This window comes from Amblyomma mixtum, chromosome 1 (assembly GCF_055824585.1).
Source record: "Amblyomma mixtum isolate Tamu chromosome 1, ASM5582458v1, whole genome shotgun sequence".
Classification (NCBI taxonomy): domain Eukaryota; kingdom Metazoa; phylum Arthropoda; class Arachnida; order Ixodida; family Ixodidae; genus Amblyomma; species Amblyomma mixtum.
The window spans coordinates 64,675,226-64,697,698 of NC_143012.1; the positions used below are offsets into that span (position 1 = coordinate 64,675,226).

The 22,473-nt window shown below is 45.4% G+C and overlaps 2 protein-coding genes across 2 annotated transcripts in view; one reads left to right on the top strand and one right to left on the bottom strand.

Annotated features, from left to right (window-relative positions):
• Positions 1-10,255, top strand: part of LOC149366521 (uncharacterized) — a 60,464-nt gene extending 50,209 nt beyond the window's left edge. Inside the window, exon 13 of the mRNA XM_089571189.1 lies at positions 10,217-10,255. Within this exon, the coding sequence (XP_089427315.1) occupies positions 10,217-10,255 (39 nt within the window). The remainder of the gene's footprint in view (positions 1-10,216) is intronic.
• Positions 10,256-11,347: 1,092 nt separating this feature from the next.
• LOC149366522 (uncharacterized) lies at positions 11,348-22,249 on the bottom strand. The gene is made up of 5 exons (XM_089561759.1): positions 22,127-22,249; positions 16,128-16,300; positions 14,578-14,636; positions 13,184-13,249; positions 11,348-11,603 (listed from the first exon to the last, which is right to left on the bottom strand). The coding sequence occupies exons 1-5, from the start codon at positions 22,199-22,201 to the stop codon at positions 11,428-11,430; spliced, it is 549 nt and encodes a 182-aa protein (XP_089417885.1). The 5' UTR covers positions 22,202-22,249; the 3' UTR covers positions 11,348-11,427.
• Positions 22,250-22,473: the final 224 nt, after the last annotated feature.

Sequence of the window (22,473 nt, forward strand, 5' to 3'; positions counted from 1 at the left end):
GTGTTCTCACCTTGTCCTAACGCTTGTTATTCATGACTTTACTTTTCTTTTTGTGGATATGGTCGACCTTTAGAAGCGAGGCGCCAAAACATAGGTACTTAGCAGACATACAGGGTGTTTCACCTCGGACTTTACACGATTTTTAAAAATCGGCTTTCTGGGTTACAAGAGCTTTTTATTGCGCATACCATCTTTATCTGTATAGTAGATCAGCATACTACTATGACGAGCTAACTACGAGGCTAGTTTACTAATATCGAATATTTAACTTTTAAACTGTTACAATTAGGCTCCGTAATTATTCAGAGTCGTGTAGCCCACCGTAATTAATCTACATATCGGTTTTTAGAATTTGGAAAACTCGGTTAACCTCGGCGTGGTAGCTCAACAAACTTTGGCTGTTTTGAAGAGTGCGTGCTCTGAAGAGGTTGTTTCGCCTGCGAGCTTGTCTAAAGCGCATGCATTTTCGCGCTTTATAGCCAAAATTTGATGGGCCACATCGCCGAAGACAACTGGGTTTTCGAAATTCTAAAAACTGGTATGAATTATACTTACGGTGATCTGCACGTCGCTCAATAATTAAGATAGTGCGTTTGAGGACCAAACGGAGTGCGCGAGGACAGCTTACTCTCTTTTTATTCCTTTCCTTTCAGAGCGCAGTGCACTCCCTTTTATAAAAGGGGGTGCGCAAGGACAGCTTACTCCCTTTTTACTATTTTCCTTTCAGAGCGCAGTGCACTCACTTTTATAAAAGGGGGTGCGCAAGGACAGCTTACTCCCTTTTTACTATTTTCCTTTCAGAGCGCAGTGCACTCACTTTTATAAAAGGGGGTGCGCAAGGACAGCTTACTCCCTTTTTACTATTTCCCTTTCAGAGCGCAGTGCACTCACTTTTATAAAAGGGGGTGCGCAAGGACAGCTTACTCCCTTTTTACTATTTTCCTTTCAGAGCGCAGTGCACTCACTTTTATAAAAGGGGGTGCGCAAGGACAGCTTACTCCCTTTTTACTATTTCCCTTTCAGAGCGCAGTGCACTCACTTTTATAAAAGGGGGGGCGCAAGGACAGCTTACTCCCTTTTTACTATTTTCCTTTCAGAGCGCAGTGCACTCACTTTTATAAAAGGGGGTGCGCAAGGACAGCTTACTCCCTTTTTACTATTTCCCTTTCAGAGCGCAGTGCACTCACTTTTATAAAAGGGGGTGCGCAAGGACAGCTTACTCCCTTTTTACTATTTTCCTTTCAGAGCGCAGTGCACTCACTTTTATAAAAGGGGGTGCGCAAGGACAGCTTACTCCCTTTTTACTATTTCCCTTTCAGAGCGCAGTGCACTCACTTTTATAAAAGGGGGTGCGCAAGGACAGCTTACTCCCTTTTTACTATTTTCCTTTCAGAGCGCAGTGCACTCACTTTTATAAAAGGGGGTGCGCAAGGACAGCTTACTCCCTTTTTACTATTTCCCTTTCAGAGCGCAGTGCACTCACTTTTATAAAAGGGGGTGCGCAAGGACAGCTTACTCCCTTTTTACTATTTCCCTTTCAGAGCGCAGTGCACTCACTTTTATAAAAGGGGGTGCGCAAGGACAGCTTACTCCCTTTTTACTATTTTCCTTTCAGAGCGCAGTGCACTCACTTTTATAAAAGGGGGTGCGCAAGGACAGCTTACTCCCTTTTTACTATTTTCCTTTCAGAGCGCAGTGCACTCACTTTTATAAAAGGGGGTGCGCAAGGACAGCTTACTCCCTTTTTACTATTTCCCTTTCAGAGCGCAGTGCACTCACTTTTATAAAAGGGGGTGCGCAAGGACAGCTTACTCCCTTTTTACTATTTTCCTTTCAGAGCGCAGTGCACTCACTTTTATAAAAGGGGGTGCGCAAGGACAGCTTACTCCCTTTTTACTATTTCCCTTTCAGAGCGCAGTGCACTCACTTTTATAAAAGGGGGTGCGCAAGGACAGCTTACTCCCTTTTTACTATTTTCCTTTCAGAGCGCAGTGCACTCACTTTTATAAAAGGGGGTGCGCAAGGACAGCTTACTCCCTTTTTACTATTTTCCTTTCAGAGCGCAGTGCACTCACTTTTATAAAAGGGGGTGCGCAAGGACAGCTTACTCCCTTTTTACTATTTCCCTTTCAGAGCGCAGTGCACTCACTTTTATAAAAGGGGGTGCGCAAGGACAGCTTACTCCCTTTTTACTATTTTCCTTTGAGAGCGCAGTGCACTCACTTTTATAAAAGGGGGTGCGCAAGGACAGCTTACTCCCTTTTTACTATTTCCCTTTCAGAGCGCAGTGCACTCACTTTTATAAAAGGGGGTGCGCAAGGACAGCTTACTCCCTTTTTACTATTTTCCTTTCAGAGCGCAGTGCACTCACTTTTATAAAAGGGGGTGCGCAAGGACAGCTTACTCCCTTTTTACTATTTCCCTTTCAGAGCGCAGTGCACTCACTTTTATAAAAGGGGGTGCGCAAGGACAGCTTACTCCCTTTTTACTATTTTCCTTTCAGAGCGCAGTGCACTCACTTTTATAAAAGGGGGTGCGCAAGGACAGCTTACTCCCTTTTTACTATTTTCCTTTCAGAGCGCAGTGCACTCACTTTTATAAAAGGGGGTGCGCAAGGACAGCTTACTCCCTTTTTACTATTTTCCTTTCAGAGCGCAGTGCACTCACTTTTATAAAAGGGGGTGCGCAAGGACAGCTTACTCCCTTTTTACTATTTTCCTTTCAGAGCGCAGTGCACTCACTTTTATAAAAGGGGGTGCGCAAGGACAGCTTACTCCCTTTTTACTATTTCCCTTTCAGAGCGCAGTGCACTCACTTTTATAAAAGGGGGTGCGCAAGGACAGCTTACTCCCTTTTTACTATTTTTCTTTCAGAGCGCAGTGCACTCACTTTTATAAAAGGGGGTGCGCAAGGACAGCTTACTCCCTTTTTACTATTTCCCTTTCAGAGCGCAGTGCACTCACTTTTATAAAAGGGGGTGCGCAAGGACAGCTTACTCCCTTTTTACTATTTTCCTTTCAGAGCGCAGTGCACTCACTTTTATAAAAGGGGGTGCGCAAGGACAGCTTACTCCCTTTTTACTATTTCCCTTTCAGAGCGCAGTGCACTCACTTTTATAAAAGGGGGTGCGCAAGGACAGCTTACTCCCTTTTTACTATTTTCCTTTCAGAGCGCAGTGCACTCACTTTTATAAAAGGGGGTGCGCAAGGACAGCTTACTCCCTTTTTACTATTTTCCTTTCAGAGCGCAGTGCACTCACTTTTATAAAAGGGGGTGCGCAAGGACAGCTCACTCCCTTTTTACTATTTTCCTTTGAGAGCGCAGTGCACTCACTTTTATAAAAGGGGGTGCGCAAGGACAGCTTACTCCCTTCTTACTATTTTCCTTTCAGAGCGCAGTGCACTCACTTTTATAAAAGGGGGTGCGCAAGGACAGCTTACTCCCTTTTTACAATTTTCCTTTCAGAGCGCAGTGCACTCACTTTTATAAAAGGGGGTGCGCAAGGACAGCTTACTCCCTTTTTACTATTTTCCTTTGAGAGCGCAGTGCACTCACTTTTATAAAAGGGGGTGCGCAAGGACAGCTTACTCCCTTTTTACAATTTTCCTTTCAGAGCGCAGTGCACTCACTTTTATAAAAGGGGGTGCGCAAGGACAGCTCACTTCCTTTTTACTATTTTCCTTTGAGAGCGCAGTGCACTGACTTTTATAAAAGGGGGTGCGCAAGGACAGCTTACTCCCTTCTTACTATTTTCCTTTCAGAGCGCAGTGCACTCACTTTTATAAAAGGGGGTGTGCAAGGACAGCTTACTCCCTTTTTACAATTTTCCTTTCAGAGCGCAGTGCACTCACTTTTATAAAAGGGGGTGCGCAAGGACAGCTTACTCCCTTTTTACTATTTTCCTTTCAGAGCGCAGTGCACTCACTTTTATAAAAGGGGGTGCGCAAGGACAGATTACTCCCTTTTTACTATTTTCCTTTCAGAGCACAGTGCACTCACTTTTATAAAAGGGGGTGCGCAAGGACAGCTTACTCCCTTTTTTACTCCTTTCTGTTCAGAGTGCAGCGCACTAAGTTGGGTTTTTTTAGGAAAGGACACGGCGCAGTACTGTCTCACATATCTCGGTGGACACCTGAACCGCGCCGTAAGGGAAGGGAGGGAGGTAGGAGTGAACGAAGAAAGAGAGAAAGAGGTGCCCTAGTGGAGGTTTCTGGAATAATTCCAACCACCTGGGGACCTTTAACATGCAGCACAGTCTCTTTTATAAAAGAGGGTGTGCAAGGACACCTCACTCTCTTTTTACTCTTTTCTTTTCAGAGCACGGTGCACTCTCTATTATAAAAGGGGATGCGCATGGGCAGCTTACTACCCTTTTACTCCTTTGTTTTCAGAGTGCAGAGCACTCTTTATTATAAAAGGGGGCGCACAAGGACAGCTCACTCCCTATTTACTCCTTTCTTTTCAGACTGCAGCGCACTCTCATTTATAAAAGGGAGTGCGCGAGAACAGCTTACTCCCTTTTAACTCCTTTTTTTACAGAGTGCTGCGCACTCTTTTTTATAAAAGGCGGTGGGCTAGAGGTGCCAAGCGCTTCGCTGATGCCTTGGTGAGGATGATGTTTCCTAATAGTGGAGACGCTTCAATAGTGTCCCCTCGCATTTTATTCACTTATTTTATTTTCATGGAGAGCAGTGCCACCGAGGCATCATGCCTGCGCAACATACAACCCCCCCCCCCCCATTTTCAACAGTTCGCGGAAACCAAATTTGGCGGGAAAGGAGCTAAACGAGTGAAAATCAATCCTGGTGTACTGGCACTATTTGCTTTAGGAGAGAGTTTTGTAACACTGCCAAAGTGGCCATCAGCTGTGAGCAGTGACCTCTCCACTCCCTTTTAACACACTCTTCTTTAAAGAGAGTGCTTCGGAGGACGAAAGGGGGTGCGCATGTGCAGCTTACTCCCTTTTTTACTCCGTTCCATTTAGAGTGCGCGCGCATGTTTCCTCTCGGCTGAGCGTACATCTTTGCTATCTTGGCGGCCCAGTGTTGCCGCGCTTTGCTGCTTCTTTCAAGGAGTGCGAGTCGACAAACTCGAGTCCAAAACTGTCGACACCAAAATACGCTGCTATGCATTTATTTATTTATTTATTTATTGTACCCTCAGGGCCCGAAGGCATTACAGAGGGGAGTGGGAATACATAAAATTTTCAGTCTAAACAGCAACAAGAGAAAACAAAAATAAACCAGGAATACATGACAAATTGAAAACACAGGAAGGCAATAAGATTAGAATGCAGTAGGGATATATTAAAACAGTGTGTAGACAGTGAAAGGCAATTTTTATACAGTAATAAACGACACATACTCAGAAAGAAACATTAAGGACTTGACGAAATGCATTGTTATCAGAAATACCTGCGATGTCGTGGGGAAGGTGATTCCAGCTGGCACAAGTTCGAGGTATGAATGAATCATGAAAACATTTGGTGTGACAAGATGGGCTTCCAACTTTATGACGGTGATCAACACGTGCTGATATGTAACATGGTCTTGACAGTAACTTAGGGTTGAGAAAGCTGTTGTGGTAAATTTTATGAAAAAGACACAATGAGGCTATTGATCTGCGGTGGGAAAGAAGTGGTAGGGACAAACTTGATTTCATGGCGGTTACACTGCTTGTTCGGTGATAATTAGAAAGAATGAAACGGCATGCGCGGTTCTGCACAGCTTCCAAATCTGAAACAAGTGAATCGATGCCAGGGCTCCAGACAGATGCAGCATATTCTAACTTGGACCGTACCAATGTTTTATAAAGTAATAATTTTATTGAACTAGATGAACGTGAGAAATTTCTGCGAAGGTACCCAAGCATGCGATCAGCGTTATTTATTATGTATTCAACGTGAGTTTTCCAAGACAGGTTACAAGAAACGTAAACACCCAGATATTTATAACATGACACGGTTTCGAGAGACACGTTGTTAATGTGATAAGAGGAAGGGGCATTAGAGAGACGAGAAATGCGTACAAGTTTACACTTATTAATGTTTAGTTGCATGTTCCAAATAAAACACCAGTCAAGAATCTTGTTAATATCGGATTGAAGACAACAGACATCATTATCATCTTTAATTTCGCGGTAAATAACACAATCATCGGCAAAAAGATTAATTGAAGAAGAAATGTTAGCCGGTAAGTCATTTATATAGATGAGAAAAAGGAGGGGCCCAAGAACTGACCCCTGAGGCACTCCGGAACGGACAGGCAAAGAATGCGAGTTTATATTGTTCGCTGTTACGAATTGTGAACGGTTAGAAAGAAAGCATTGTAGCCATGCAAGGACATTAGGGTCTATGTTAAGATTGCTTAATTTAAGAAAGAGAAGCTCATGCGAAACAGTGTCAAACGCTTTCGAGAAGTCCAAAAATATGCAGTCTGCCTGAGACCCGTGGTCAAGGATGCAATGAAGGTCATGTGTGAAACATATTAGCTGAGTTTCGCATGAAAAAGACTTACGAAAACCATGCTGGGCAATGCTGAAAAAGGAGTTAGATTCTAAAAAAGAGATGAGATGAGAATATATGACGTGTTCCATGATCTTGCACGGAATACTAGTGAGCGATATAGGTCTAAAGTTATCAGGAGAATGTTTATTTCCGGACTTATGCAGTGAAATCACCTTCCCAATTTTCCAATCATTGGGAATACAACCTGTTACAAGAGACTGTTCAAACAATTTAGTAAGAATTATGGAACAATAGAACTTTGTATTAATTAAAAACTTCGAATTAATGTTGTCAACACCGCAGGAAGAGGAAACCTTAAGATTTTGTATGACGCACTGGATGCCTGACGCGTCGAATACAACTGGATCGATAGGAAGAGCATCAAAAACAGGGCACACGCGATGAACAAGAGAAACATTGCTAGAAAATGCCGCAGCAAATGTATTGTTTAGAACAGAAGAACATTCGTATGGAGGAAAGGCAACACCATCAGAAGAAGTAAGTAGAATTGTGGAAGCGTCTTTCTTGTTAACTACATTCCAAAATTGTTTAGGATTATTGACCAGCATAGCAGGCAGGGTGTGGTTAAAAAATGTGTCATTTGCGTTTTTTAGCGCACCTTTGTACTCTGCAGCTGCCAAAAAGTAGGCCTCCCATCGTTGTTTAGAATTCAACAACTTCGCAGAGCGGAACAAGCGCTTCTTTTTATTGCAGAGTCTTTTTAAAACATTATTAAACCAGGGTGGTTCCCGATCGCACTTCAGAGATCTTAATGGTACAAAAGTGTTAATGAGATGTTCAACGATATCCTTGAACAAATCCCAGTTAGTGTAAACAGAACGCTGTGAAAAACCTGGTAAGTAATCGTCCAAAAAACGAGCTAGTTCGCAGTTAATAGCGTTAAAGTCAGCCCGTTTATAATCTCTAATTTGTTTAGTCTGACTAACTCGGATAGATACAGGAATTTGTACATCAAAATGGAGCAAAGAATGATCACTGAGACCAGGTAGGTAAAAAATCGAAGGGATAAGATCAGGCACGTTAGTTAGAACAAGATCTAAAACATTCGATGAGGATAAAGTAGTTCGAGTAGGTTTAGAGACTAACTGCGAAAGATTGAAATCCATACAAGTTGACAAAAACTTTTTACACTCCGTAGAAAAAGAGCTGAGATAAGGTGATGTATTAGTCCACACGATACTAGGGTAGTTAAAGTCGCCAGCTAAGACAATAGGTGTACTCGGAAATCGTACAGTGATCATGTTAAGGGAATCATGCAGTTCATCAACGAATGTTGATGAACTGCATGATCTGATGAACTGATGAACTGCATAGGCAGGGTTCGTCCAAGTTCGGCGAGGAAAATCTCGCTGCTGTGCGGCGCGTCTTGGGATCGAAGGCGTACTCCCTACCTACCACGTTCACGCTGGCAAAGGACAGGGTTAATTGGAGAGACATGGGAGAGGCCTTTGCCTTGCAGTGGGCGTGGTCAAGCTGAAGAAGAATATGATGATGATGACGATCACAATCTGCAAACGAAGCAGTGCTCCTTTGATCAGAGCAGTGAAGCTTTGCTGAAGATCAGTCTACTGACATCGGCATTATGTCTAACCGAATGCTCTGTAACTGCACTAACGCCGCGGGAAGAGTAGCCGTGAACTCCATGGGGTTCTTCCGGACGCGCCGAACAGCCCATTAGCTTGGAAGACGACCAAAGCCTTTCGAAGTTGAATGGACAGTCAACCATGCATTGCCAGAATAGGTTAAAAGGACACTCGATCCTGAACACCGCCGAATTATTGCCTTCAACAAAATCCGGCTGCTTCACTTTTTGTGGAAATGTTAAGTTTGTTAACCCAGAAAAAGATGCATTTATTCGTGAGAGACGCGGATTTCAAATGAAATATTTTTCCCAGAATCCAATTCGAGACAAATATGGACTTTACAATCGTTAATTGCAGGCGAATGGCAAATGGTCAAGCCTTGAAGGTTCGCAGAGACAAAAACATTGACGCCAACGCAGTTCCTTGGGAAAAAGACCTGTGGAGGCGATAGCAGTGTTTCATTTTTTTAACCTGATCTAGCTCAGTTTGCAGTTAGTTTCCTCCTTGTCTTCATATCACAGTAGTCGTTTGATGCAGGTCAGCTTCACTTTCTCCACAATTCCTTAGTCTTTTAAAACCACGCCAGCCTGTCTGGGGCTCTCATGTTACTGAGCGGCGGGGCATTCTACTTTGCCAGGTAAGCCGTGATTATTCTCACAGAGGGCACACGTACTGGACTTGTCCTTGGGGTCGACAGTCACCACCCGTCCTTCCTCCCCGCGCTTCTTTTACATGAGAAGGCTGCACCACTCCAGTAAGGCATCTTCGTCCCGTTATCTGGCCTCATTCGACACAACACACAGCACACGTTGAAGACCGTACAGCTGTCGCTACTCCATCGCCGGCTCCTGCGTCTTCATGAGAGCCGTACCTTCGTCTTTAGGTCTGGGTGCATGTTTGTATAGGGGCCACGTGGGTGAGTTCTAAGATGTGCGTGGGGATGGAAGTTGTGCCTTGTCTTCAGCCTGGAGTGGTTATTCGCAGGTATGTGAGGACCGTTGTTGCAGTTTGTGTGATAGTGTTTCATACTGACTTGCTAAGTGAGCTTGTGTACATTCTTGGAATGAGTTTCAACCCCTTATGGCAGGCAGCCAGACGGTATAGGTCCCTAGGGGGGTTGTTCCAGGGCGATTTTGAAGGCTTTCCCAATCAGCATGTTAATCTTCTTGGCGTCCTGTTGCGTTAAGTTCTTGTATGGGAAAGAATACATGATACGACTGGTGACGAGGGCTCGGTTCCATACAAGGCAGCCAGCGTCAAGGTCATACGGCCTTCGCTTCTCCGTGCTTTCTTGAACAGCACGCAGCTATAACCAGCGCCAGTGTGTTTCGCCAGGCTTTGCGCTCGGCGCTCAAGTAGCATCCTTCCAGAAACAGTAAAGGTACCGCTTCCAGCGACATTGTGGGCTTTGTCGGAGTTTCCCATCTTGAGGCAATGTCGAATTAGCTTAGGCTGCCAAGCCAGGAACTACAGGGACTTCGCGGCGTCGACTCTGCTGACTTTCCTGATTAGATTTACGTATCGTACTGCTTCGGATTTCTAGCTGCTGTTGACAAAGACAATATAAACCTCCAATATCATGAAAATTGCATTGTCTTCTCGGGAGGCCTTCGTTCAAGTCTGGGCAAGAGTTCTACTCTTTCTTTTTTTTCACATTTCTGTGTTTACTTAGGCGGTATATTCTGGGTACATATTTTTTTTTTAAGAGGGGTTCTTTTAGGGCCCTCAATTGTATTTCTGGCTTCGGATGTGCCCGTCCTAGCCTGTGCCTTGTGCGTCATGCTGGCGGCAAAGCCAAAGCCGAAGCGTTATCCACAGGGCCCCTGTAATCGCGTTCCCTAACCCCCCAATTAACCTCCGTAACTTCGCGCGTGCTGCCAAGCACTTCAACTTTGTCCCGAAAAAGTTTGTGTTAGCTGAGCTTAATCCTCCGTATGCACCGAGAACTGACCGGCCGCCTTCAATTTTCCGCGCCGTTCTTGGAACGCAGGCTCTCCGAAGGATGGAGCAACTGGCCATATCCAAGCGAATGATCGGAGTGGCGGCGTACAACGTCGAAATGGACGACCCGACTGGCGTGTGCGGTGCGCCGTTCGAGCGAATGCAGGGAATCAAAGACAAAGTGCTGCAGTTCCGCGTCCCGTAGCGCCCAGCTATCGTAGCCTCGAAAAGGCACCGGAGAGCAGCACAGCGTGCCTTCTACAGAAGCTGAACTGCGTGATACCCGCAAAAAAACGAGAAAAGCCTTGCGGTTGCTCATGGCGAGACGCTTCGCAATTCTGTCAATTGATCCGCCTTGAAAATGGGGCTCATATTTGGCCGCTGCAGTTTCGCAAGATTCTATAGTTGTTGTTTTTTTCTTTAAATATGCGAATGTGCATGAAAGGAAGGATTTATCCGCAATACACTACACGCTTGCTACAGCGTACTAGAAGAGTTAGTGTTGCGTGCAGCTGTGGTTAATTTGTAGTTTTCATTTTCCTTTTCAAAGGCTAACAACAACAACAACATCTGAATCCACGACCTCCGCATTTCGCGTCCGGTGCTCTACAAACTCAGCTACGGTGCAAGGTGTCCAATCTGCTCTTTCGGGGGTTATTTATGAGTACTGTAACCTAACTTTGAGACAGTTCACCAGCGCCACCCTCGTTCCTGGCGGCGTATGTAGTACGTCCTGAATTAAAGCTAGTGCCACGTAGGGACGTGGTCGAACGGTGAAGTTCGACAAAAGCATTTGTTGGGCAAGCTTAACATTAGCAAGCTTAGCAAGCTTAACATTACGCGAGGGAGTTGCTCTGTTGCTATTGCATTTCACGCGCGCTGCCTCGCTGTGTGCTATTTCACATTGATTGAAAAGTTCAGTTAGTGTATTCGTCCATTGCACCAAGTTCATCGCCTCATCTACAGGCAATGCCGATGGAAGCTCATCCTCAGCACGAACCCTAAAGACTTCTGTCCAGACTTATCCTTGATATCCACAGACAAACTGCGAAGTCACTGGTCATTCCCGTTCATTTTTCGGGTATAGAATATCATCATGCTCACACGGTATTGACAACGTGAAGCTTGTAACTTTGTGAAGTGAAAATCGCCCTACTAAGTTTTACTTTAGAATCAAACTTCAGCTCTATACAAACCCCGCAGTCACCTCGGCCTCTTCTGCTTCCCAAGCGCCCACAAGAAGCTCTTGCGCAGGGTTCCGTGAAACCTGAGGCATGCTCACCAAGCAACATTCTTTTACGGTATGCACAATCTTTATTAAAACGATGCCAAGCAGCCGATATAGACCGCCTTTTCTTTTCTCGAGCAGCGGATGGCTCAGGCGCACATCAGGGACCTCTCGCAAGTGCGGCTCGGCTCATCCACGTCTCGCGAGAACATGAAACCGTCCTGCGCTCCAGGGTTCAAGCTCTGGAACAGGGCAACCGCGTTGCCACAGGTTGGCTCCTCGTCGTAGATCTTGCGTAACTCACGGTTCTCCTCGCTGGTGACGGCTGCAAAGCACCCGGATATATAACACGAGTGAATCCTTCTTAGTTCAGGAGTTATTATGAAAGGACTCTTATAAAAATGATCTATATACAGTCTATAGACTTCTCATAGACTCCATTGCCTTGCTATCAATATTTACTTTTGTCTATTCATAGTCTATAGACTTTCTATAGACAAAAGTCTACTAAAAATGTGTGGCCATATATCTATTGATTCTCTATGGACTGTGTATAGAATTTGTATTGCCTATACACTGTGCTCTGGGATTTGTCTATACAGAGTCTCTAGAATCTCTATAGACAGCCTCTATAGGCAGTCTCTATAGACAGTCAATAGACTGTCTAAAGAAGTTTTTGTAAGGGGAGCATGCGATGGCAGTGACATTGCCACATGAGAACTACGCTAAAATTTCACTAGATGCCAAAAAACTTCCCGGTGTTTTTGCAGAGGTGAAAGGTATCGCTAGCGAAACTTGTGTCGTTGCTTGCGTGATAGCTTATTTCGCACGCCGCTTGAAAGCATGTTAGTTCTGAAAGTTTATTTTGTATAAAGCATGAAATACGAACGCACAACTTCAGGGACACAACAAAATTTGTTTATTTGCCCCAACCACTGTAAACTAACACATATCGTGTAGACGACAGCAATAAATAGCTTAAACATTCAGCAGTAAATATATTAGAGGAGTAGGTACTGAACACTAACGAAAAACATCAAGGAAACAAATTTTATTTTTAGACTAAAACGGCTAGCAAAGCACTAAAGAATATAGACTAGGATGGATTCACTACAAAAAGTTTTAATTGTTTTTAAAAAGCGTGAAGAGTAGGCGAAATTTGAGCGTTATAATTGAGACTATTCTACCAAATGAGTACCCATAAATTCTAGGGTTTGGCGACCATAATTAGTGTGCATTATAGGAAGCAAGAGCCGACCTCTTCTAGAAGACATTCTGGTGCTTAATGAGTGACGAATTATCACTCATCAAATACATTCCAACTGATTTCAAACTTTATCTTCACTCTTTTGCCTACTTCGCACTACTTTACCACCACGGCTGTTTTCCGGTCCCCTCACCACATCGACGTCTGAGTTATTTCCACATTTTTTCATCATTTTTTACTCTAATTAACTAACTAATAACCTTATAGACGTAATATTTTTGCGCACCATCCTCGCATCATCCTCTTTAGATTAAAACCACTGGCTTGGTCCTACCTTTTATGAGAACGTGAAAACTGACGCGGACAGGTTTTGGTGATACGACCCCAACGACATAGCCTAGAAATGCTTTCATATGAAAAAGTTTTTTTCAGATACATTCACGAAGAAAAATGCGGCACAGTAGACGTTGTACCATATTACTGAAGGTGTGAGCAAAACTCCGAATAAATCTGGCTACTAAACGCTGCTGGGTATGTCCTTGTGCGTAATGTCCTTGTTGTATTGCTCGAGGCAAGCTTATTGTCACGCGTATTGATATAAATGTTGCAAAGTGAAATTAGCGAAGGTTCCTCAGCCATGTCTGCAGGTCTTGACTTGCTTGTTCAAAATTTTAAAACATCAGATGTGTGCCACTTACACAGCACAAGGTAGTAGGCCAATCCGTTATAAGGTTCCATCACCACGTCCATGAGCTCGTTGAAGCCTGAAATGAAGTGCCAAATTTCAGCACGTTCGCGCAGCGTCCTATCTGGCGTGAGCAGAAACTGAAGCAATTCTACCAAGTGTCCGTTTTGTCAAAGGTATTCATTGGTATTACCTGCGTGATTGGAGCAGCTAGGGCATTTTTGGCCTCTATCGACGCTCCACTGAAACATTACTTTCCTTCTACAGCTTCCTAACCTTACGTGAGGCCCCCTTACAGTGAATTATCGACGGAGGAAGAAAGCATACTCTAAAACCTACCCGTACCCGTCCTCACGTAAGAAACTGATGACGTAAGGTGCTGTTAAAAGTAACTAAGGAAACATTAGGGAAAGAATTTAGTCTGTAGCCCTCATTTCGTGCAGCCTTGAATAGATATATACAACATAATTGTGATTCAGCGAATTACACCGTGCACCAATAAATCGCCACAAAGAAATCAATTTTTTTTTCGACAGGATCGCCTTGCATTTACTTTTGATGGTTGTGTAAGTTTGGCGTCGAGGGAACTCGTCATAAGTTTTACGCGAACACCTGTGTACAATAAAAAATAAGTTCTTCATACAAGTGCTACTACACTGACGCATGGACACTTTCCGCCAATTTTGTTTACTCAACGTGAGAAATCGAACCGAACGGGCGTAAAACGCGATGTGGTCTAGCAACAATGGCACTCCAGAATCCTCCCACGCACCTACAGTGAACTAGAAGGGACTAGTTCACTGTAACGAAGCCGTTATCTTCCGTCTGCGTTCACGCCACCTGCCAGCAACCAGCGCCAGTACGTATGCGCAAGCGAGGAGTGAGTTTAAGCGCACGTCCAAGGACCAGGGGCGATAAAAGGACGCATGAAGGTAGCTCCCAGCTATCTTACGTCGTGGAAGCGACAAAAAATCTTCACTGAGAGCTTCTCAGTAAGCGAGCTTTCAGTCTGACATGAGGCGTCCTCAGCACAACGAAGGTTTCCTTACTGCGGCCAAGTAGGTTTCAGAGTTTGGTCCTTACTCGATATGCGCTAATGGTGCAAAAGATTTCTTGTATTTATCAAGTGCCTTATTTTAAAATCAATTTAAGCGCACATGAACACACACACAAGAAGAGGAAACACACAAGACAGGCGCTAATATTTGGATAGATAATTTAACAAAACTTTTGTTTGGGCTAGATGGTGCATAGCTTCTTTTGAAATGAAATGGTGCATAGCTTATCTTGTGCGCTTAAATTCATTTCAAAATAAGCTATGCACCATCTAGCCCAAACAGAAGTTTTGTTAAATTATCTATCAAGTGCCTATTTTGTAAAATATTAGAGGAAATGTTTGAGTCTCACCTTCCCGCTCTATAACCAACGCGTCAGTCTCATCGTCGTATGAGTATATGAGCAGGCTCCTGCAGGCAAAAAAAGGAAAATAACAAGCCGAGGTAAGACTATGGGCACCACCCGGTATCATCAACAAAAACCGCAGATGGTACGGGTACAATATTGCACTTGATGAAGAAATCACTTATCTCACTTTCACTCCTTTGAACACTCTAATGTACACTGCAGTCTTCGCTGTTAGTACGCTCAGTCATTCGAGCCTCTCCTTTCTTTTTAAGCCTACATCGTGACCCTGTGTCATCCGTGTGACTGTTAAAACACCCCTAGTGTACTAAATTTTGCAAAACTGAAGCAAAAGCCAGAGAGAGGCCCATTTTGTGTGAGCTGGGGTCCATGCCGAGCCCACAACTTCAAGCCCAGGCCCGGCGAAACAGGCACGGGCTTTTGGGCCGGTCCGAACCCGTGCAGACCTCTACTAGGTGGTCCCAACAGGTACCGTTCTACCCAACTTCGAATAAACAATATAGATGGCAAGGGGAAGGATAGAACTTTCAGGTAACCTTGAGGCAGGCATTACGAGATTTGGGAAATCAGCCATCGAAAAGAGAAAAATGTTAGACAAACCGGCTTAAAATGCCTAATTATCAGAATGTCTAATCGTGCTATAGAAAGCGTAGCTTGTTTGGGCAGTTGCAAGGGAAGTGTTTAACATTCTGAGTCTCGACCATTGTGTCTGAGAACGAAATGCTACAGGCCTAAATTCGACACCATTGACAATATTTGCCGTCGGTATATGCAAGACAGGGAGGAGGTTGGGAGTGTTCTTGTAGAGTTTACTGCTCTCCACTGCTCCACTTCCGAGATCCGAGACGCTTTGAAAAATAGGTTTGATTTAATAAGTAGAGATAGCTAAATTACGTATATGAAACATAAGGATGAGAGCGACCAATTAGTTTCGCCAGGAGGAGAATACATACCGGTAACTGTAGTTATCAACTATATATGTCTATTGTCCCCGTCTTGGCGAAAAAAAAGCAACCTTCTATACATTGTCTGGCCCCCTGCTCGCTCCAATATGCAGAGTTGCCCGCTTGTTGATGTTCCTGCTTTGTCCCAGATTCCGCAGCACTATCATCATCATCAACCTGACTACGCCCACTGCAGGGTAAAGGCCTCTCCCATGTCTCTTCAATTAACCCGGTCCTTTGCCAGCTGTGGCCACCGAATCCCTGCAAATTTTGTAATCTCACCCGCCCACCTAATTTCTGCCGCCTCCTGCTACACTTGCCTTCTCTTGGAATCCACTTCGTTACCTTTAAAAAGGGACCGGCGGTTATCTTGCCTTCACATTACATCTCCTGCCCAAGCTCATTTTTTCCTTGTGATTTCGACTAGCATGCCATTAACTCGCGTTTGATCCCTCACCCACTCTGCCCGCGTCCGGTCTCTTCTCGTTACAACTATCATTTACAGCACTATCGTTACAGCACTGTACGTGTAGCTAGATGCAGCTGAGTTTTTAGTGGCCCAGGGCAACATGCACGGCGAAGATCACCCACTGTGTGTAGCTGTCGGGCTGGTCGTCTTGAGCCGTCCACGCGGTGATGGCGCAGGCATCGTCGGGAGTAGTAGTACAGTCGAACAAGATGGTGAAGTTCACTGTCCTCGCCTCTTGAATAGAGGCACCAGTGCGGTAGCACTCATACATCAGGATGGGCCTCGACCGCGATTCCTGCGCACCAGAACGGTAGAAACGGCAGCGTTTGAAACCGTGCAGGACGAATGAGTGGCTTCAAAAGCCGAGGCCGGACGTGATACAGACTGCGTTGATATCCTAACGAAGTAGCGTTATAGGCCCCGTTTACCCAGCTATCCGGCGTCGACGTTCTCGGCGTTCTGAGCGAAAAATAACCAGCATGAATCTCGCAGGTGGTGCACAGAGAGCAACCTAGGAAGCAGGTTCCTGCTTGAGTTCCTGTTTTCAGTTTTGAGGAAACAGTTGTAGAAGGATTTAATTTGTATGCTCTCCCTACGGCCATGTACCGCAAGGTGTATTTTGGTTTAACGGGACATGACGTAACTCAAAAGAGTATGTAAAATACCCTTCTCGCCTTATACCAAGACATTATTCTATAAGTTACATAGCAAGAAATTGCCCCTGAAATAATGGTTGAAAAAGTTATTTTGGTGTCCACGGTAAATCGCCACCTTTGTAATGTTGGAAAAACTATTCAGCATTGTTTCATTTATATCAGAGATGCAACACTGTTCTGGGATATCTTGCAATGGACATTGTAAAATAAAAATATGTCACCGCATTTTGTACTATATCTCATTGCACTGCCATTTGCCGATGAACCCTTAGATACGTCATTTCTGACTGCACTACACAGCCTTTGGAAAACGCGCATGACAAAATGCCGCCGCGGTGGCTCAGCGGTTATGGTGCTCGGCTGCTGACCCGAATGACGCGGGTTCGATCCCGGCCGCGGCGGCTGGAATTTCTTTGGAGGAGAAATTCTAGAGGCCCGTGTACTGTGCGATGTCAGTGCACGTTAAAGAACCCCAGGTGGTCGAAATTTCCGGAGCCCTTCACTACGGCGTCTCTCATAGCCTCAGTCGCTTTGGGACGTTAAACCCCATAAAAACCAAGCTTGACGAAAAAACATTGTGAATCTGTCGTTCCGTCAGATCACTTCGGCAGAATGATTGTTCATCTAATGGAACTCTGTGCCCGGACCAAGCCTGAACAAGAGTAGCAACCACTCCTAGAGCTTTGTTCTTCATTGGCCTTCTGAAACGATAGCTTCACTACGTCAGCCACTTCGCCTGGTCGAGCGTGGTCGCACCTCGGCCGTGTGCCCGCGGCTGCAGTGGACACCCGTCATCCGTTTGTAGAGGAAGGAAGGAAGTGGGAGTGAAAGAGAAAGAGGGGCCGTAATGAAGGAAATGAATTTGAGGAAAGGAAATTGCGCAGTAACTGTCTCGCATTTCTCGGTGGACACCCGCCATCCGTTTGCAGAGGAAGTGGGAGTGAAAGAAGAAATAAAAAGATGACCCGTAATGAAGAAAATTGTAGTTGAGGAAAGGAAATCACGCGGTAACTGTCTCACATATCTCGGTGGACACCCGTGATGCGTTTGATGACGTAAGAGATTACCCAAGTAAATCTCAGTAGCATTACAACGATTAACCACACCGAAGCCTAAGCGTAGTCATGTCCTGCAGCTCGCTGATTAATGACGGAGTAATTCTCTGTCATCGCGGCGGACACCCGAACCGCACCGTACAGGAAGGGAGGAAGTGGGAGTGAAAGAAGAAAGAGGGGCCGTAATGAAGAAAAGGAAAAGTGTATTTGAGGAAAGGAAATTGCGCAGTAACTGCCTCGCATATCTTGGTGGTCACCCGTCATCCGTTTGATGACGTAAGAGATTACCCAAGTAAATCTCAGTAGCATTACATCGGTTAACCACACCGAAGCCTAAGCGTAGTCACGTCCTGTAGCTCGCTGATTAATGACGCAGTAATTATCTGTCATCTCGGTGGACACCCGAACCGCACCGCACAGGAAGGGAGGAAGTGGGAGTGAATGAAGAAAGAGGGGCCGTAATGAAGAAAATGAAAATTCTATTTGAGGAAAGCAAATTACGCAGTAACTGTCTCGCATACCTCGATGGACACCCGTCATTCGTTTGTAGACGAAGGAAGGAAGTGGGAGTGAAAGAAGAAACAGAAAGAGCCCCCCCCCCCCCCCGCCCCCCCCCCCCCCCCCCATGAAGAAAATTGTATTTGAGGAAAGGAAATCACGCGGTAACTGTCTCGCATTTCTCGGTGGACACCCGTCATCCGTTTGATGACGTAAGAGATTACCCAGGTAAATCTCAGTAGCATTACATCGGTTAACCACACCGAAGCCTAAGCGTAGTCATGTCCTGTAGCTCGCTTATTAATGACGCAATAAATCTCTGTCATCTCGGTGGGCACCCGAACAGCACCGTACAGGAAGGGACGAAGTGGGAGTGAATGAAGAAAGAGGGGCCGTAATGAAGAAAAGGAAAATTGTATTTGAGGAAACGAAGTTACGCAGTAACTGTCTCGCATATCTCGGTGGACACCCGTCATCTGTTTGTAGAGGAAGGGGGAAGTGGGAGTGAAAGAAGAAAGAGAAAAAGCGGCCGTAATGAAGAAAATGAATTTGAGGAAAGGAAATTAGTAACTCTGAATCCACGTCTAGGGACTAAGATGAAGAAGGAACGCACAGCGAAACGCAGCGGCGAAAGGCTGACTTTGCAGTTCAACTCAGCGAGTTCCACTCAGCCAGCTTCAGCTATCGCGTCACTCCAGGTTTCACGAGAGCTAAACCACATCCATTTTATGCGAAGCATACTACTTTAGCTACCACTTCAGCCCTTCACCGTGGTTATGCGCCTCCAAATCACGTGATACATGACGTCACACCACGTGACACGATGACGTCACGACAGTAGAGAAACGGGGGCCCACCTCGCGCCGTTGCTGTGGTTGTGCGCCTCCAAATTACGTGACACGATGATGCCACACCACGTGACACGATGACGTCACGACAGTGGAGAAACGGGGGCCCACCTCGCGCCGTCGCTGTGGTTGTGCGCCTCCAAATTACGCGACACGATGATGCCACACCACGTGACACGATGACGTCACGACAGTGGAGAAACGGGGGCCCACCTCGCGCCGTCGCTGTGGTTGTGCGCCTCCAAATTACGCGACACGATGATGCCACACCACGTGACACGATGACGTCACGACAGATCGCCGTCACGCGCTGGGAGAGGGAGAACGATGCCATCGCAAAGACGCCGGAATGTCCTCGAGCGGCATTCCCGCGCATTTCGAACGCGCGTTCACACTCGGTGTAGGTGAAACGCTCGCTCCACCGGGCAGGCGGACGCGGCTTCCGTGGCAATCCAGGCGCTCACCCTACGCGCGTCTCGGGGTTAGTCGGCGTTCCGCTGTAGCCATGCCGTTGTCTTCCCCCACGACGAAGGCTTCTAGTGGTTGTATTAAAATGACCAAGTATTCAACCAAGGAAAGCCATGTATTACCAAGCCTAGCCATCAATATGCTTCGCATCTGACTAGGCTTAACCTTAGCTAAGCCTCAGCCATTTTTTTTTTCGCTGACTCAAAAAATGATGAGGTTTACACAAAAATATACTTCTGTCTTACAAATGCAGATATGCGTTTCTGAAGTTGGTTTGAAATGCATAAAATGCGTGCATAAATTCATGCGAAAATGCAGGTAGAAACGTGCCTGCATTTCACTCTAAGCGACATGGAATTTAACCTACGCTCTCCCACCTACGTCATTCTGAACTCACGACACGTGTCGCCATTCCAGGAGGGTTAATGGGGGCCTTAATGTATCCTCGAGGCCTATCAGGAAGCGGCTGAGCTCTGTTCCCAAGCAACCGTCACGCTGTCTCAACTGCAAAGTTTAAGCTGGCCAGCTGTTCGGACTACGTATAAATCAGAGCCAACGCTCAGAGAAAATTACATCTTCAGGTCCTGTGCGCACACTCTTTAATCTGCGAGGACAAAGATGACCTCCACTCAGTAGCATACGTAAGGTGTGTGTGTGTATAGGGGGGGGGGTGAACTAAAACATTGCGCCGACGTGAAGGGGCAAAAGGACGAACGTACGTCACAGAATAGCTTCAGATAACTTGGGCGACACTTAAAGCACCACTCCGCTATTATTTTTACCTCATCAGATTTTACTGAAACGTTCACGGTTGTTTTCCACAGCGCCACAAATGACCACCCCTCCGGCAGTGCGCTTCGGGGCGAGTATATGCTACGCTGGAATGCTATATTCTGTATAGGTGTGCGGGTGTGCCTCCCAAAATTCCGATGTTTGCAATGGTGGTGAAGTTCGGAGGTACGACAGACTCGTATTATGCATCCAGGTAATTTTATGCATGATAATTATAGCGTTCATCAATTTTACCTAAACAAAGCCGTTTGAAGACAAATCTGAGTCGATCTGCAACTTTTTTACAGTGGTTTGAAGTTGGCGGTACATCTGCTAGTCTTCGTATTATGATCTTGAGGCCCGCACAGTATATACTGTTTAATACGATACAGAGCCGTTCACATTGATCGAAGGCGTCATACTTTGCAGACGACGCCTTATTTGTTCTGCTGGCCATGGATCACAGTGTGTGTGGATTGTCTTGATGCCACTTCTTATGTGCCTATAGTGGAACGGCGTAATATGCGCATGCGCTGGTGTGACTCGTCGATCCGTACTTGCTTACTGCTGTAGTTACCCATTAAGCGCAATTACTGCCAGGCAGGGGTGATAATTTATTTACTTGCCGCGGTGGCTATCACGTTAAGCTTCGGGCCTAAGGTGACGGAATCGGATCCTGGCTGTTGTGTTCGCATTTCAATAGAGGCGAAATGCCAAAACACGTGTGTGCTGTGCTAAGCCTTAAGTCAACCCAGGTGGCGGAAATTAATCCAGAGCCCTCCACAATGGCTGTTCTCATAGCCCATCTCCTTTTTTAAAATGTTCGACCTCATACAATACTGATCCGTACATAACACTACTTACGGCACGCCGAACACGACATCGACACGATGACTCTCTAACGCCATACAGCACCAGAACTAATGTTTTTAAATATTCTTTTTTTCCTCGCACGATAACAGGTTGGAAAAACGTACCTCTGCCTCTTCTAACCAGCATTGATTCAATTGAAACCTTGAATTGCTCTTGAATATTTTTCTTGTCTGCTTTTTGGTTGCCCAAACTGATCGTGTTTTTGCCTTGCTGCGAGTTTGACATTTCATTTTTGCATATTTCATTCATTGACTTACTTCTGTTTGTTTATGTTTGGCTTTCCCAAATGAAGAGCTCGGTTTGCATTTTCGTTTAGTCCTTGTTTTGCTCATGTTCTATTGCCCAAAGAACAAGTGTTTTGAAGTTATTATTTGCTAACTTCGTTCTGTACACTTATGTCATTTGTATGCCCCTCCTGCTTGGGCCGTAAAGGCCTGCAGTATTGAATAAATAAATAAATAAAAACATATCGCAATAAAATAGCATAACGTAACACAACACTGCATAACACAGCAAAGCATAGCATACAACATTACAACATACGACAAGATAACACAACTTAAGCAAACATAAGACGGCTACTTTTACTTTTCGTTCTTCACTGCTTTCCAGAAAAACGCCACTCCAGGTATTTATAAATGCAGTTCGCTGGACTTACGACGTCCTAGCCGTTGCAGCCTATCAGTCCTCCCATCAGACACGTCTAAAAAGGTTTCATTATTGCCTTCATCTGAATATCTGAGCTCCATGTCACGTAAAGCAAGCAGTCTTAGCTGTGATTAGGCAATATTTGGCAAAGCAGCTCTAATCCAGATTACGGCAATCATTGCGCAAAGAAGTGTACACATCCCTCCTTTTTTTCACGCATTGCTAAAGCGTTCTCTCACATTGAACGCAATGTGAAGTCACTCGGATAGTTACGAAGATGGTGTACAGAGAGCCTCTAAAATACCTGGTAGAAATTCCAGGTGGCGTCTTCTGTGGCGAATGCAAGCAGCGGAGACAGTAAAGCGAGCAGAAGTCTCATGGTGGGTCTTGTGCCGTGGTACCGACAGAGAACCTATGCGCTGTGCCGGGGTACTGACCACAGATTTATAGGCCGGACAAGTGTCCTTGAGACAAAGAAGGACCCAGACTTGTTTTTCGACCCTGGCTAGTTACACGTGCATTCCCTCGAGTATTTTCATGCCAGCGCCTCCTGTCAGTCGGATTGTCATAACATGCCGCTCACAGCCTGTCGGAATGCGCGTTCAGTGTAGTTCGAAAGCATGCTTTTTCTCTGCCGCATATCAGTATTAT